The sequence below is a fragment of the Urocitellus parryii genome, chromosome 4, assembly GCF_045843805.1.
Source record: "Urocitellus parryii isolate mUroPar1 chromosome 4, mUroPar1.hap1, whole genome shotgun sequence".
Classification (NCBI taxonomy): domain Eukaryota; kingdom Metazoa; phylum Chordata; class Mammalia; order Rodentia; family Sciuridae; genus Urocitellus; species Urocitellus parryii.
The window spans coordinates 162,173,955-162,190,037 of record NC_135534.1 but is presented as its reverse complement, the minus strand read 5'-3'; the positions used below and the strand labels follow the sequence as shown (position 1 = coordinate 162,190,037).

The 16,083-nt window shown below is 36.2% G+C and overlaps 1 protein-coding gene across 1 annotated transcript in view; it reads left to right on the top strand.

Annotated features, from left to right (window-relative positions):
• Positions 1-16,083, top strand: part of Mllt3 (MLLT3 super elongation complex subunit) — a 261,484-nt gene that overhangs the window by 159,839 nt on the left and 85,562 nt on the right. The window contains exon 4 of the mRNA XM_026397584.2: positions 3,005-3,148. Within this exon, the coding sequence (XP_026253369.1) occupies positions 3,005-3,148 (144 nt within the window). The remainder of the gene's footprint in view (positions 1-3,004; positions 3,149-16,083) is intronic.

The following is a 16,083-nucleotide window of genomic DNA, read 5'->3' as shown; positions in this document are numbered from 1 at the left end:
AAAAAATGTCAATGGTGGGGGTACAGTATTTCATACTTCAATATTTTTCTGTGATTTACCTTTAATTTACTTAGCAATAAGCCTTGCCAAGTCAGAATTTTGAAATATCTGAATGTTATTTATTCCATGGTGATGATATAGATCATTAAGAATTTATTGTTGTTGTTATAAATAATACTATTATAAACATTTGAACCCATATTTGAGTTTTTTTTTCCATTTTAAAGCTCAAATTTTGTTAGTTACTACAAAACACAGGTTTTACTGCTTAACATAAAAGTAAGGACACATTATCTTTTCTGTGAATACTGAATTCTAATAAATAGGACAATCTTAGAATAAATTGGTATTTAGTATGTTGCTAGATATTACCAAAAATATCTAACAAAAAGGCCTTATCAATTTATACTCCCAATTACAAAGCTTCTTCCCTCCTTTTAAATTAATTCTAAGGTTGCATTGACTGTCTTACAATTGACAGGAAAATAAGACAAAAATATTCATAATTTAATGTGATAATTGCATTAATATGGGAATGCCTAATTCAAATTGTATTGGGAGTTTAGGAAGACTTTCTGGAGGAGTTTGCTTTAACTGGATCTTGAATAATGAGTTCTCATTAACCAGGCAAAGGAGGGGAGTATGCTGGGAGGGAAGACATTTTAGTCATGGTGAGCACATGGCGGAATCATTGAGATAATATGATGACGTAATGCAAGTGCTTCAAAATTGTGGAAGGATTGGGTGTAATAACAGAAATACAGTGGAGGTGGTAAAAGGCAATGCTGGCTATTCCAAGGAAGTAGGATTACATCGTAGACAATGATGACCCTTTAAAGGCTTTTTAAAAAAATCAATGGAAAGGTTGGTTTTTGTGTTAAGAAAAGTCACTTGCATCATTGTGGGAAGTAGAATGAAGCAAGTTCAAAAGCAACAGAGACTGGGCAAGGAATGGTGAAGGAATAAGCTAAGGCTGTGGTCATGGTGGCTAGAGATTGGTGGGTGGATGTGAGAGTTCATGAGGAACTAATAGCACTTCGAGAGAATTTGACCGTGGCAGGTGAGGGAGATCCAGTGGTGGAGGGTGACTTTTGCATATGTTAACTTTGGCACGTATTTAGGATTGCTGTTTGCTAAGACATAGAGTATAGGAGAAAGGATGATTTAAGTAATCTGTGAGTTTCGAGTTGCTGCAGGTCACCTATGGAAGGTGCTCATGGCAGTGGATTGAGAGCTGAGCAGGAGATTCTGCCAGGGGAGACACTGTCACATAGTTAAAACTGATCCTGTCATTGGGTGTCTTCTTCCTTGGAAACTTGTGGAAAGATAAAGTACATCTTAGGGTCAATGAAGAAACAAGAGAAGCCTGTGAGAAGGAATGGCCAGTTAACCATGAGGAAAACCAGTAGAGAATGGCATTCTGATAAGAGATGGGAGGGGAGTGTTTCATGCCAGACTGCATGGCAGTGAAGAGGGTGTGAGGAAATGTGGAGGCTTTTGCTTTGGGGAAGCTGGGATAAGGAGATAGAAACCATGAATTTGTAGTAGATAATGCTTATATAATTTGACAGTTTAGGTGTAAGACTTTTGAGTCCAATGAATTGCATTCACATCACTTTGTTCCATCATGTTAGTCAAACAACAACAAAACTGAGCTCCCAACTCTCCCCAGAGAGAGCTGGGAGAATAAAATGAGATGAATGTTCAAATACATATTAGTTTCATGTGTTATCTGCAATCTTCATTTCACCTTGGAGAGTTAAAAAATTACTGTGTAGAGAGGGTTGATAAATGTTTGCATGCCACCACACCCAGCTTTGTCTTCCTGTTTCGTTATTCAGGAAAATGCTATTCTTTATTCATGGTACAGATATGCTGCATTTCTGCTATGTGCAGGCACTAAACTAATTGTCAAGGGTACAATTCATACTTTGTTCCTACTTTCAGTAATCTTATGATACAGCAGGGTAAATGTAGATAATACGACAATTATTCTAAGATGTGGCAGAAATAAGAGGGAGATACACAGCAAAGGAGAGGCTGTGGGGAGTTGGGGGTGGGACTCAGTGAAGCCTTTCCCAAGTGAAACCTGAGTGGAGAAGGATTTGAAGACTTCCAGGTAAAGCAGGAGGTGGAGGAACAGAGATAAGCAATAAAATAATAATGTAAAGCAGAGTGAACTTAGAACATGGGTAGGTATTGAGAGGCAATTAGCAATAATATATTGCTGGACCAATAGATGGGCAGAAAGGATGTGGTGGGATAAGAATCCAGGAGCTGGGTCACAGCATCTCCTATATGTCAATCAAGTCAGTTTAGAATTTTACCCTAATGGCCACTGGATGCTGTTAAAATTTTAACCAGGGAGTAAAAATGCATAGATTTTTGTTTTATGTAGATAATTTTGAAGCCTGAATGAGGAATCCTGAAGTAGGAAGACCTAATAGAGGAGGGAGTTTATAGTAGTTTGGACAATGAGTAAGAGCATGGCAGTAGGAGTTAAAGAGCTTGTTCAAGGAATACATAGGAGAGAAAATGGCAGACTTAGATGATAGGCATGGAGGGTTGGAAGGCTTTGTTGGTAGCATTGCACACTTGAGAGATTGTGGGGAAGATGATGAGTTGATTATTTTTGGATTTCCCTTAATAAAAGAAACCAGTTTATCAGATATTTTAATTTTGTTTTGTATGGAATTCCATAAGAAAATTTTTCAGTTCTACTGCTATAGCTGTTAAGAGTCTAGATCTTTCCTCTTCCCTATGAGGATTAAATCTTTGTTTTAAATTTCTATTTTTGTCTGACTTGTCTTTCTTTTTTTTTCTTCAGTATATAATTTTTAGTTGTTGATGGACCTTTATTCTATTTTTTTATTTATTTGTTTGTTTGTTTATTTGCCGTACTAAGAATTGAATCTAGCGCCTCACACATGCTAGGTAAGCACTCTACCACTGAGCCACAACCCCAGCTCCTTAACTCGTCTTTCTTAATTTTTTAATTCTATAGGAAGAACCTAAGAAAGTCCGCTTTGATTATGACTTATTCCTGCATCTTGAAGGCCATCCACCAGTGAATCACCTCCGCTGTGAAAAGCTAACTTTCAACAACCCCACAGAGGATTTTAGAAGAAAGTTGCTGAAGGCAGGAGGGGTAAGTGGCACTCCTTTGTGAAAAGCCCTCCTATAAAAAAAACAAAAACAAAAACAAAAACAAAAAAACAACTTGCTAGTGTGTTAAGAAGTATGATAGTATTTTCAGAGAGGTAATAGAGATGAAGTACCTCAATGGTTTAGCTGTGGATTCAGTATGGGAAGAAGTAGGCAAACAATATTTTAGTGGGTGTGGGTCTGAGATTACATTGTTGGTTAGAACAGCCTTAAGATCTATGCAGTTCAAATTTATTTTGATGACAGCCCAAAGCAAGAAACATTAAACTGTCTTCAATTAGGGAAAAAATACTTTCTGAAACTTTTTATGTTAGTTATAGAAACTTTTGGGGAAAAGTTGAAAGTCACATTAAAAATTATATAAAAGGTATATATAAAAATGATATAAAAGTTCTTGTTCAAAGTTTCTTGATCATAATTAGTAGGAAAAAAGGGGCACATTCACTCCTATGTTTGTGTAGTTTAAACGTATATTTTTATTTGAATTGTATTATGTAAACAGTGAATTTTTATTTTTGTGATAATGGTAACAAAGGTGTGGTTAATTTTTCACCTTGTGATTTGACTTGTTTGGACTAAATATATTGTAAGCAGAAACATTTACTTGCACCCAAGTCAACTTGTACAGACTAATGGTATTGATTGGTCAAAATCTGTTTTATGTAATGTCATCAAGACTATCAACCCCTACTTCAGGTGAACTTCCTTTGTTGTCTCATGGATAATTCATGCCCTGTCTAATTTTGAAATTTGTTCATTACTCTAGGATCTTCTTCACTTAGGTGTTGTTTTCCCCCACTTAGTTTTTTGGGAAGGTTTTTGTTTAGTTTTGTATCCATGAAATTATCATTTTCTGTAAGCATACGTAGACCATAGTCTATGAAGTTGTTCTCTTCACTGTTATTACCTGAGGGCTTTAGAGGAAAGAGTCAAGAACAACCACTTAGTGAACCTCAGGAAAGCTATGGAACTACTAAAGTGCATGTGAAGTACAGTAAGTACTTTTACTATGTTCATTCTTCGCTGTAGCATATGTCAGTAAATTATGAGTTAAATAAGTATTGGTGGGTCAGCTGCAGAACAGAACCACCACTTATTCTGTGGGAAAAATGCATCTTTGTGAAAAAGTGGGCTTTTGGAAGACAAATTATTTTCGAATTTGGGACTTGGATTCTTATGAAGGGAGCTATTTTAAAAACTAACCCTATTTTATTCCTTTAATTGTTTTCAAGAGCACAATGCTGATACTCTTTACTTGTGGCTGTTTCCTTGACAATCATCTGGTCCATTTTTAAAAACCCAAGCACCCTGATTATTTTACTTTGTTATGAGTGTGGCATGTTGTGTTTCCTGTTGTCTCTATGTTGTTGGGTAGGTAATTTGAGTGTGTGTGTGAATTATGGGACTTGAGTACATCAAGCTTCTGATAAGGGTCTCAGAGAAAAGTAAATATGATGCAAGAACTTTTAAAAACAACCACTTAGTCCCAGGGCACTCACAGGTTACTTGTGAGCGGGAGGAGAGGTTAGAGGTCAGTGATAATGCAGTAGAGTGCAGTGCCACACATCTATGAGGCCTCTCCACGATTGCTTGTCTTTTGCTCTGTGCAGAATGATCCTCCTTGACTTCTGACTTTCCTTCTTTGTGTTTCTTTAAGTGATATTTGAAGCCTGCAGATATTTTCCGATTAGACTTTGTGTCTTGACAACTGTAAAATAATAAGTTCGAAATGTGAAGTATTCCAACCACACTAATTTGACATATTTTATAAGTAGTTCATGGGGGCTGATTGCAGTGAATTTTGTAGTAAAAAAAAAATTAGAAATTCATTTGAAGTTGGGGAATCTCATAGCTTCTTCCCATTCATTTCAATGGGAAGATTAAGGTTACCTTTGATGGAAATGTGAAAAACCATCAATGGAGTAATATACTTTTTTGGCTCACTTAGATTTTTGACATATATTTATCTGATATTTATACATTTACCATTGTCTTAATATTAATGCAGCCTCTTGGTGTTGCTAACTTTTGAACCACTTTGGTTTTATTTGAAATTTTCTGTCCATGACTATGTCTTTTCAGATACTTTGTGTGTGTGTGTGTGTGTGTGTGTGTGTTTTGGGGCCAGTATTTGGGGATGGAGAGGGAATGCTGTGTTTTTTTTTTTAAACCTAAATATTACATGTGTGACACAGACGTATGTGTTCTAGCTTTAAAGGAAAAAAAAAAAAACCAACTCAACCTCTTCTTCATATACACAGGGTGTGATCCTTGTGTACAGCCGAGGAATGAGTGGAATAACCCTGGTGTTTGGCTCTGGTTCCTTCTCTTTCAATTTTTTTCTTTTGAACCAAAAGTGCATAGCACTATGAACATTGAACTTGGCTTTTCTAGAGATCAGAAAGATTGTTTTTAGAGCTGGCAGCCTCTTACCAAAAAATGCTTTTCAACTCTCAGATGGAAATGATTCCAAAGAAATTTTGCCAGAAGAATCTCAAGAAGTTGCAGTTTATTTTCTGCTTTATGATCTATAAACCTATAGGTACATGACAATTATTTTCTCCCACTGGATTTCCTTTTGTTAATGTCATAACTATCTAAACAGTTTCCAAAAAATGTCAATGTACTTCACCCTTATAAAAAATGCACCTTATACCCTTCTATTGAGTAACTTTGTAATATTAAGGGTATCTTTGCTTTAAAAGGGGGGGGGAGCTTTCACGAGCCAGGTCAATTTGGACTTAAGCATTATTTTCTGAGTCTATTGAAATACAGAATTATTTCTTTTACAGGACCCTGAAGGTAATATCCTCTAAATTAGTGACCTCATTGGAGGTTGCTGGGGAAATTGTGGATTTGGTTTAGAACCTAGCCCCTGTAAGCCCTTGTAAAGATAAGACAGAGGGCAATAGTTAAGAAATGGAAAGGAACAAATTAGAGCTTCTTGTAAAAATTATTTAATATATTTATAATTTTTATTTATATTTATTTTGTATCATTATTAAAGGGTGGAGTGAACAATAAACTTTTGAGGGTAAGACTGATATAATTTATTTATTCTTGAATTTTAAGCAGAAGGACCAAACCTACTTCATGGAAAAGCCCCTCTCTGTTCCACCTGAAGTATTTCTACTTATTTCTCATTTTATTTATTTATTTTTATTTCTCATTTAAAAAAAGGAACTAATGGATCCTTTTTAGACCAATGATTCTCAAATTGTGTTGATCAGGATGATATGATTAAAGGATTTGAGATTATGCTAGATGGCTCTCTACTATCTATTCAATTATCATCTTCTTAGTAGCTGCAATTCAGTCTTATAGAAAAACAATGTGGAAAAATTTAGTATCCCTTACTCCTACATTGTATTGGCAAAACAAAGATATATATTAGCGATTGCATGTCATTTCACTAAAATTGATTGTTCTATTAACTTGTTTCTGAGTTTTTGATTAGGAGGGCATATTATAACAATTGGTAAAGATTTGAAGTCAGGCAGATTTAGGTAAAAACCTCATGTCTTTTATCTTTAAGCTGGGCTGTCCTGTAAAAGTTGCTGCATCTTGTGGAATCTTGGTTATCAGCTGTGAAATGGATGTGGTGGTATTTTCCTCACAGAGGATGTGATGATGTGTGGCATATAGTAATTACCTAATACCTTAGCTCTTTTCACCTTGATTACTAGTTTAGAAGATAAACAGAAGTTATTTTCTTTATATCAAGCACTCAAAGTCATAGCAAAAAGTGTTGCTATTTAGTGTAAGCTACGCAACATGCACTCTCAGCATCAGACAGTGTGATCTACGTACGTTGAAGCACCCTGAAGGACCATGTTGTATTTAAGGAAGACTGACCTATAGTGTCTTTCTTCAAAGAGTTTACACTCTGAGTGTCTGCATTTTGTTTGTATAAAGTATAACTTCAATTCTGTGTGAAATTTCCTTTTTAAGATATAAGTTTTAACTAGGAAAATTAGTGATTCATTATTATTAATTCCAAATTCCCGGCAGGTGTGAGAGGCTCTGAAAGCTCTGCTGCCTTAGGAGATTGCTCATTTGTCATGTCCAGGAAGGTAGTTCTGTCCGTGTGCTCCTATGAAGAAAGTACAAAACGCCAAGCATCTTTAGAGAACCAACTTTACTTTATAGCTGCTCTGCCTCCCCGAACCCACCCCCCTTTTGGCCTGGAAATCAAATGGTCTGCCTTGCTTCTGTTCTTTGTGGAGTGATGGTAGGGTACTGGCCAGCCAAGCGGCCTGCCTTTGTGACTTCCTTCTTTCCTTCCTCCCTTCCTTCCTCCTTTCCTTCTTTCTTCCCTTTCCCTCCCTTTCTTCCTCTTTACCTTCTTCCCTCTCTCCCATCCTTCCTCCCTCCCTCCCTTCCTTCTTTTCTCCTCTTCTTCTTCCCTCCCTCAATTAAACAGGGCAAAGTCTAAACATGTTGTTCAGTCTATTTCTGCATCACTGGCAAGCAGTTAATTTTAAGGACTGAAAATTAAAACTAACCACAGCAGTTGTTAAAGCCAGGGTTTCTATAGGCAGAAATCCAATTCTGTTCAGACACCACCTGTTTCAATAGGACATTTCAGATGCCCATTTGGCAAGATTTGCTGAAGACATGGGGAACATGCTTTCAGTCTGTATTAAGTCTGTGGCATAATGCAGTCCTGCTTCTCCAAGTGACAGTTACATTTATATGTGATTTTTTTTGCAGGAAATAAATTGGAATTTTTCTCAAACCCTGCTTATTATGAAGTGAAATTCACTTTCCACCAAGGGGTTTTGGTTTCTAAAGGGCCAAAGGGATCTTATGATAAGGAGCTTTCACTAATGTAACTCTGTCAAGATGTGTGAACATGACATTATATTGCAAAGATCTGGGAAGAACCTGTGTTAGTGTGGTTCAGCATTTTCTTTGTAGGAGAGTTTAGAACACTTCTAAATTCTAAACCATACAGATATTTTCATTCCTGCACAAACTTTAATTTTTTTTAAATAAGTAAATGCACACGGTACAAAATGATATACAGTTGAGCCTTCCTGTAGGCCACCAGTAATACCACAGCAAGTAACCTCATATGCGGTTCTTTGTGTTCATGGATGAGTATGTATGTAGGATAAATTCCTAGGAATAGAATTGTGGTTCTAAGGCAAAGTGGCATTTAAATTTTGATAGACATTCCAAATTTACCACTAAAGAGTTTATAGTATTCTATGCTTGCACTAACGATGTATGAGATGCCCGCTTTGCCTATTTCTCTGTAGTGATTTCCACCCCCCCCACCCCTCAGGCTGGTGGATGGAAATGGTATCTCATTTTTAATTCACATTTCTCTTATGACTGATGATGAGCAACTTTTCATATGCTTAAAAAACCATTTTCATTTCCTTCCAAAGACCACATTTTAATGTATTTTAAATTGGAAATATTCTAAGTGTTTCATTTTGACTTAAATTTATGGGTACTCTTCCCACATACTTAAATTTGGAAAGGTTACAAAAAGATACGGAAGCCTCTTTAACCAAGGTCTGTGTTTTTAGGCTTTCTTCGATGTGTAACAAATTATGTTCTTAGGAACTGATTTGTCAAGACTTTGACTTCTAAAAATATAAGTGGCTTTTGTGGCAAACTCATCTCGACAGTGCCCAGAGATGGATAGCTGGCTGCTTATTTTAAAAATGAATCCAAGAAAAATAATACAGAGAAGATTATTTTAGTGACTATCACTGGACAGCTCCATTGGATATTTGATATTTGTCTTGGAACAAGTGTGATTTTTTTGTTATTTTCTGATATATATCATCCTGCAATTGTCTGCCTCAAAAGATAAAAGAATGCTGCTGTTTTTCACTGGCACTGATAAAAGGTGATTTATAATGTAAAATCAAGCAGGCTGCCTCATCTGTTTGGTGGTTTTTCAGAAGTTAATTTTCTGTCATATTAGGTATTTTCTCTTCCTTTCTATATCTCTTGCTGTTCCTCTCCCAGCTCTGAGAAATTAAATCATGAAAGTGGAACATATATGTAAATGATAAATAGAATGTCAGAGTTGTGAACCTTAATTCCAAATGTAGCACTGATCTCATAAATTCTTTTACAGAAGGCATGGTCATGATAGTAGACATTTATGCCATTCAACTTGTAGTTTTATGGTTTAAATTTTTCTGAAAGTCATACATTGTTTAGAGGATAGTTACAGATTTTTGGAAATGTGCACCAAAAAATATTTGCAGTATAAAATAAGTTTTCTTCCTTTTCTTCATTCCTGTACTCCCAACTATCTGTTTACTTTTTAAGTAAGAATGGGGATAAATAGAGGCATACTTATCACTCAGATCAAAGTTCATATACTCTTACTGCATTGATTGAACAAAGGCTAAGAGAAGAGAAACAGGTAGACATTCCCAGATGTTCTATCGAATGTTTAGTTGTCTGTTTTGGAAGGTGTTCCTCATATATTTTGTCAGACCTCCCAGGGGTAGCAGTTGAGCTGATTACCTGTAGGGAGATCTTAATATAGCAGCCTTAATTTGGTCCTGGCATTGGTTATGGCATTGGAAAGAAAGCCATCACCCAGCCCTGCCCCTGTTCCCACCTACAGTGCAGTAAAAGTCAAGAAGATAAAACATGAACATAAAAGGAAAAAGGTAATGAGTATGGATTCTTGAAGAATTTTTAAATTAAAAAAATAAATAATTCTTTTTTAAGTGCAGATACACAAAAACTGTAAATCGCTGCCTTGGTGGTTTCTCTCTATTGATTCAGGTAGATCTTTATGCACTTGTTTCAAAGCTGCATACAGCGTTTACCTAATAGCTGCGTATGTTGGTATGTTGACTCACTTCTAGTCTGCTTTGTGGCAGTTGCGTATTCTGATTTCCTCCACCAGATTTTTTTTGGGGGGGATTAATATACTATCATATTAAATAAAAGCAAATTTTTGGGTAGTGGCTGGGGAGTAGAAGAGAGGCTCTGGGTCACACTTTTTCTGACGTTTTTCTTATTCTATAAGTTATAAGAAAACCAGACAGTAGTTGGGATCAGAAGGTAACAGTTTAAAAAATAAATGTTTGAACTCTTGAAATAAACATTTGAGGTTCATTTCCAGGGAGAGAGGATAGATGATAGGTGCTGTAATATAATAACATTTATTACCACAAGGGACATAGTCATGGTGTAATAGAAAGAATGTTTGATTTGATATCTGAAGGCACAAATTCAATTTTTGGATCTGATGCTAATTTTCCTTGGGTTGTAGGTTGGTGTAAATCTAAAATGAGTATAATATCCCCTTCTTTCCACTTGAGATTATTAAATAAAATGTGGTACTTGGTTATGCGGCCAGCAAATAATTGTTTTATTTATTGAAATGACCTTTTTTTTTTTTTTTTCCTCTACAGATTTGTTATGCTTCAGGTTAAACTGTGGTTTTTGGTTTTAGTTATGTGGAAAGTTGAAAATAAAATGTTTCCAATTTAGTCATTTACATAATAATAGTGTTCTATTAGAAAGAACACATTTTAATTTCAAGAAAGAATCTAATTTTCCCCCATTTAAAAATAAATATGTGCTAACTTTAGGAAATATAGACTTTCTTGAAAAGCAAGTAAGTAGAAAATAGCTCATTCTGACCTCTTCTGTGACCATAGCCTCTGTCAGTATTCCACATTGTATTTTTATGTAGATAAGTTTCTGCTGCATGTTTATATTTTGTACTTAATACATTAAACATAAATTACCTACTGGGTTTTTTTTTTTTTTTTGTACCAGGGATTGAACTCAGAGCTACTTAACCACTGAGACACATTCCTAGCCTTTTTTTATATTTTATTTAGAGACAAGTTCTCGCTGAGTTGCTTTGGACCTCGTTGCTGAGGCTGGCTTTGAACTAGGGATCCTCCTGTGCCTCAGCCACCTGAGTTGCTGTAATAACATGTGTGTGCCACTGTACCTGGAAAATTGCATAGATTTTAATCTATATGGCTTTACTTCTATTCTTTCAAAGTGTGCCCTCACACTTCACAGGATGGATGTAAAAATTTTGGTTGGTTGTTAACTTGCTAGCAATGTATTCTATGGCTTTCCTTTATCCCCTTTGGCTCTCTGTTTCTCAAAATTAAAGTTACTAGCTTAAGTCCTAAAATCAGCAACAAAAGAACTGTTTTGTACAAATTCAAGAATTCCTTTTAATGGTTCTGACAATGAGAATTATGATGGGCTAGTTTTTTGGTGACTTGGGTGGTCACAGTAGTTATTTGGAACTATTTATATTTTATTATAAATTATTGTAGTTATTGATTTTATAAGTTGTCTTTGTCAGTGTCATTGTTTTCCCTTGTAGGATAGTGTGGGGGCCTGTAGGTAGGGTGAAATGGTTGAATATGTATAAAAAGGCTATTAATGATTGATTTATAAAACAAATGGATCCATTTAAGGATAGTTAGAGTCAGTTAGAGGGATAATAAGAATTAGTTGACCTAACAAATCTCTTTCTCAACACAAACTCTTGGTGATTCCTGACAGGAATTTGTCTGGGTAATGTAGAAACAAGCCCACCCATATGCTATCCAGGGTGTCTCTGGGCAAACGGAAATGAAGCTCTTCCCTTACCCACATTTCAGGAAGCCCCAGCTAGAGGACTATGACATGTCTAGCACAGCATAGCTGGGTTTCAGCCTGTCCTCATCCCATGGACTGGATGTCCTAGCATGGGAGACCATCAGGGCAACCTCTGCAGTGTGGAAGGGTAGTTTTGATGTTAAAACAAAATTATATTGTCTGAGATAGACTAGATAGGATTATATGGTGGAAATAATAAATAAAGCTGTCTTGAAATTTTGTTTTCAGAGTATTCCACTTTCAAATGGTTGTGTCCTTCAACGGTGCCCCTCATTCTGCCACTCTTCTTTATATGTTTAGCTTATGAAGTTGTTATCCAACATTCACAGATATCCTAAACCAGGTATTTCAAATGCCAGGGACTGTGAGACAGGCTAACTCCTTGAAAGAACCTGGCTTCAAAAACTGCAAGATGGAATAATGTATCCTTTTCTATAGGGACTTTCACACAAAGGGTAGTGATTTATAAGTTTTTAAGGGAAGATTAAATAAAGATAAAATTTCCTTTCTGATAATTTTTAGTCCTGAATACTTTGGCAAACGGAGCATCAGTGAACTCAAGATCAGGAATATTCTAGGCCACCATTAATAAAAATACCTCCTCCTACTGTGTGTGTACCATTGCTAAGATGCACTTTATCTGATTTGAATGTTCACACAGGTTCCAGGACTAGGAACTTGTTCATGTTGAATATTATTTCTCTTCTGTGTTTTTTTTTTCCTTCCTAGATTTGTGTTCCAACTCTTGATAAGAAGGGATCTAGTTTCTTTTGCCTGTCACACCCCTCTTCCATGGTCAAATTTCTTGAGTTTTTCTTGCACAATGTACACTGTCTCCTGGGATCATCTTATCTGAATTCTGTTCTTGTTTTCTTTTAATTCTTCAAAAGAGATTTTTGTGATTTATATATGTATGCCTAATTTTGGCTTTAGTTCTTTTTTCTTGTTTAAGAAATGAGCTATAATATGTCTTTATTCTGATTTATGTTTCTTAAAGAGAAAATGCATTGAAGTCCCAGGTGCATGTGCCTCTTTACTGCCAATTGTCCCAGGATGTGACTGTCTCACAGGAATTAGTTAAATGCTACACTTTAATAATCAGCCTTTGGAAGTAATAATAAAAACTATATGAATGGTTGAGGTATGTCATAGATTGATCACTGTTTGATTTTCTGTGCATCTTTTCTATTTTCTTTTGATTTGGTGAATATGGCATCATGGTTAAAAGAGCAGTATCTTGAAACAGAACTACCAAGTGCCAATGCCAACATTTTACTTGGCATTGGCACTTGGTAACTGTATGACTTTGGACACATTACTAGTTTCCTTTGGTTTTCTTTGCTCATTTTTCAAATGGCATGTTGTCTTATCTACCCAGATAGAGTAATTATAAGGATAATTGTGATAATACCACAAGCACAATGACTACTATATGGGAAAAACCCATTAACACTTTCATTATTACAACACATTTAGTTTCTGGACATGTGGGTTAGTGCTTTTTTTAAAAATTTTTTTTCTTAGTTGTAGTTGGACAGAATACCTTTATTTTCTTTCTTTATTTTTATGTGGTGCTGAGGATCGAACCCAGCTCCTTGCGTGCTCTAATCCACAACTCCAGCCTTTAGTGCTTATTTTCATGGCTATAAAATGAGTAAATCATACAGTTTTATTGTTAAATAGATCCTGCCATTTAATAGATCAAGCTGCCCACTTTATAGATGAGTAAACTGAGGCATCAAATCTGAAATGATTGTCCCAGCAAGGAATGGCTGATTCAGGGTTTTCAATCACTGTTTTTGCATTTTCTTTCTGTAGAAGTACAGAGTAATGCTAACAAACATACATAATATATTGATTGATTGATTGATTGATTGGGCTAGGCATTGAATCCAGGGCCTCATGCATGCTGGATAAGAGCTCTATCACTGAGTTACACCTCCTGCCCATTAGCTTTCTTTCAGAAATCCAGTTAGACAAGGCAAAGAATTAAAAATAAAACATCACCAGGCCCACTTCTTTGAGTTCTTTTAGGGTCAGTAGAGCACTCTTGTGTTCACTTCCTGGAGACAACCTCGGTGAACTGCCAGATGAGAGTAGCTTACCTGTTGCTATAGGCAACTGTCCTTTTGTTTATTCCTTTGCAGACTCAAGTTCCTGTATAGATACAAGTTCCCTCTATCTCTCTTGCTTCTAAAAGTACAGTTTATGTGGAGCAAATGATATTAGGAAGCCTCCCCTGCCCCCCACCAAATTTCTGAAGCCACCATCAACCTTTCTGTTGGGAATTGGTTTTCATTTTCTGAAAATTAGAGGCAAATCTCATTTTGCATGTGTGTGCGTGTGTGCTCGCACTTTTGTTTGTTTATTTATTTTTCATTTCATTTGAACAGCAAGGATATGCATGAGTTTAGAAGGATTTTTTTTCTTGTCATTAACCAGCATATGAAAAAGCCTATAATAAGGTTAACAAATAACTTTGTAATCTACAATAGTTTTGAAAGAAATGCAAATAAATCATGGGTAATGGTGATTCTTTGAGTGCTTAGATATTATTATTATTATTTTTTTTACCTCAGAGTAGGAAAGTAGAATCCAGGTAAAGCAGGATAGTCATATACTGAGTTAGAATCAGCTCTCTGTGGCTGACTTGCCATGTCTTTGGGGAGGCTGCTTTGGCCTCTGGATCATCACCAGCCCCCTTGTTCTATGTATACACAACCTATAATCAGGATATATAAGCTAAAAATAGTAGAGAGTATTTGAATCTAGGACAGGTAAGACACGCTCAGGCTTAAGAGATCCAAGATGATTTTCAAGTCCTGGGAAGACTTCTGGCAGAAGATTTTTGTCTTTTTGTGTCTTGCTTCCTAGATAGAAGTTCCCTAAACAAAACTGCTTTTTATTTTTTATTTATTTTTACTTCTGAAAGTCTCAAGTTTGAGAGACCCTTTCTGACAATTGACTTACCCTTCTAGTTTTCAAACAGCATCCTCGTTCCTCCTACCACCTGAGAAGGTAGCTCTGAGAGTTTAATAAGTTTTAAAATAACAAAATAAAATAAGAATTTACTTCCAAGCAGCTTTGAGAATAGCCTCCTTGTCTTATGTACTTTCCATTTAGAAATATTTGAGTGCCTCCTCTGAGTGAAACTTAATGCCAGGTTCTGGATGTGTTGAATGAATGAACCTTGAATTTTGTACTTTCTAGCAAACACCAACCCTTAGTCAATTTTCAGGGAATAGTATATTCTTATCTTTTCAGAGGATTGAAAAAATAATACAGTTCAGTTTCTTAAAAAGAAAGAGAAAGGAAGGGGGGGAGGAAAGAGAGTGAAGGAAAGACAATGAATGGAGAAGGGAAGGGGAGGGCATTCCTCATTGTTATTCCTGGCTACCTTGGTGTGCGTCTAAGAGAAATATCTTTGGTACTTCCAGGATCTGCTTATTTTAGTGGTGTGCCAGCAATTATTTTATTGGTCCTCACCCACTCATCTCACCCCAAGCAGGTTCTGAGAGCCCTAAATTGTGGCCCAAGCAACAATGTTTTCTGTTTTGGAAAGCTGATCTTTTGTCTAAATCTTTTAGATAGTCAAAGTGAAAGTGTGTGAAATTTCTTGTTTCTGCCACAGATTCTACCAAGCGGTACCAGTTTTCCCAAATGAGTCATACAAATGTTGTTTCCCAGTATTTCCCAGGATAAACTGAATATTGAGTTTATATTGCAAGTTTGCTGTTTTTTTTTTTTCCTTTTTTCCTGCAACAGAGACAGTGTTTGAGTTGAGAGGAGATGAATGAAGAAATAATCCCCCACCCCTTTTTTAGCTTATTTGTGTCTGTAGAGAAGTAAAACCTCATTTGGTATTTTTGAAAGCAAACCACTGTCTTTCTTTCTATCAAGAAATCCTTGTTTTAGCTGACAAATCTAGTTTGTATGAAGAAGCCTTCGTTCTTTTGAGATTGTTATGGTTTGGATATGAGGTGACCCCCAAAAACTCATGTGTGAGACAACGCAAGTGGGAAGGTTCATAGAAGAAATGATTGGGTTACAAGAGCCTTAACCCAACCAACAAATTAATCGCCTGATAGGACCAAGTGGTAACTGAAAGAAGGCAGGTGGGGTGTGACTGGAGGAGGTAGTGCACTAGGAGCATGTCTTTGGGGTATACATTTTGTATCTGGTTAGTAGAGTCTCTCTTTCTCTGCTTTCTGGTCATCATGTGAGCTGCTTCCCTCTGCCACACACTCCACCATGATGTTCACCATATGCTGGTTGGGTCCTTTAGTCAATGAGGTGAAA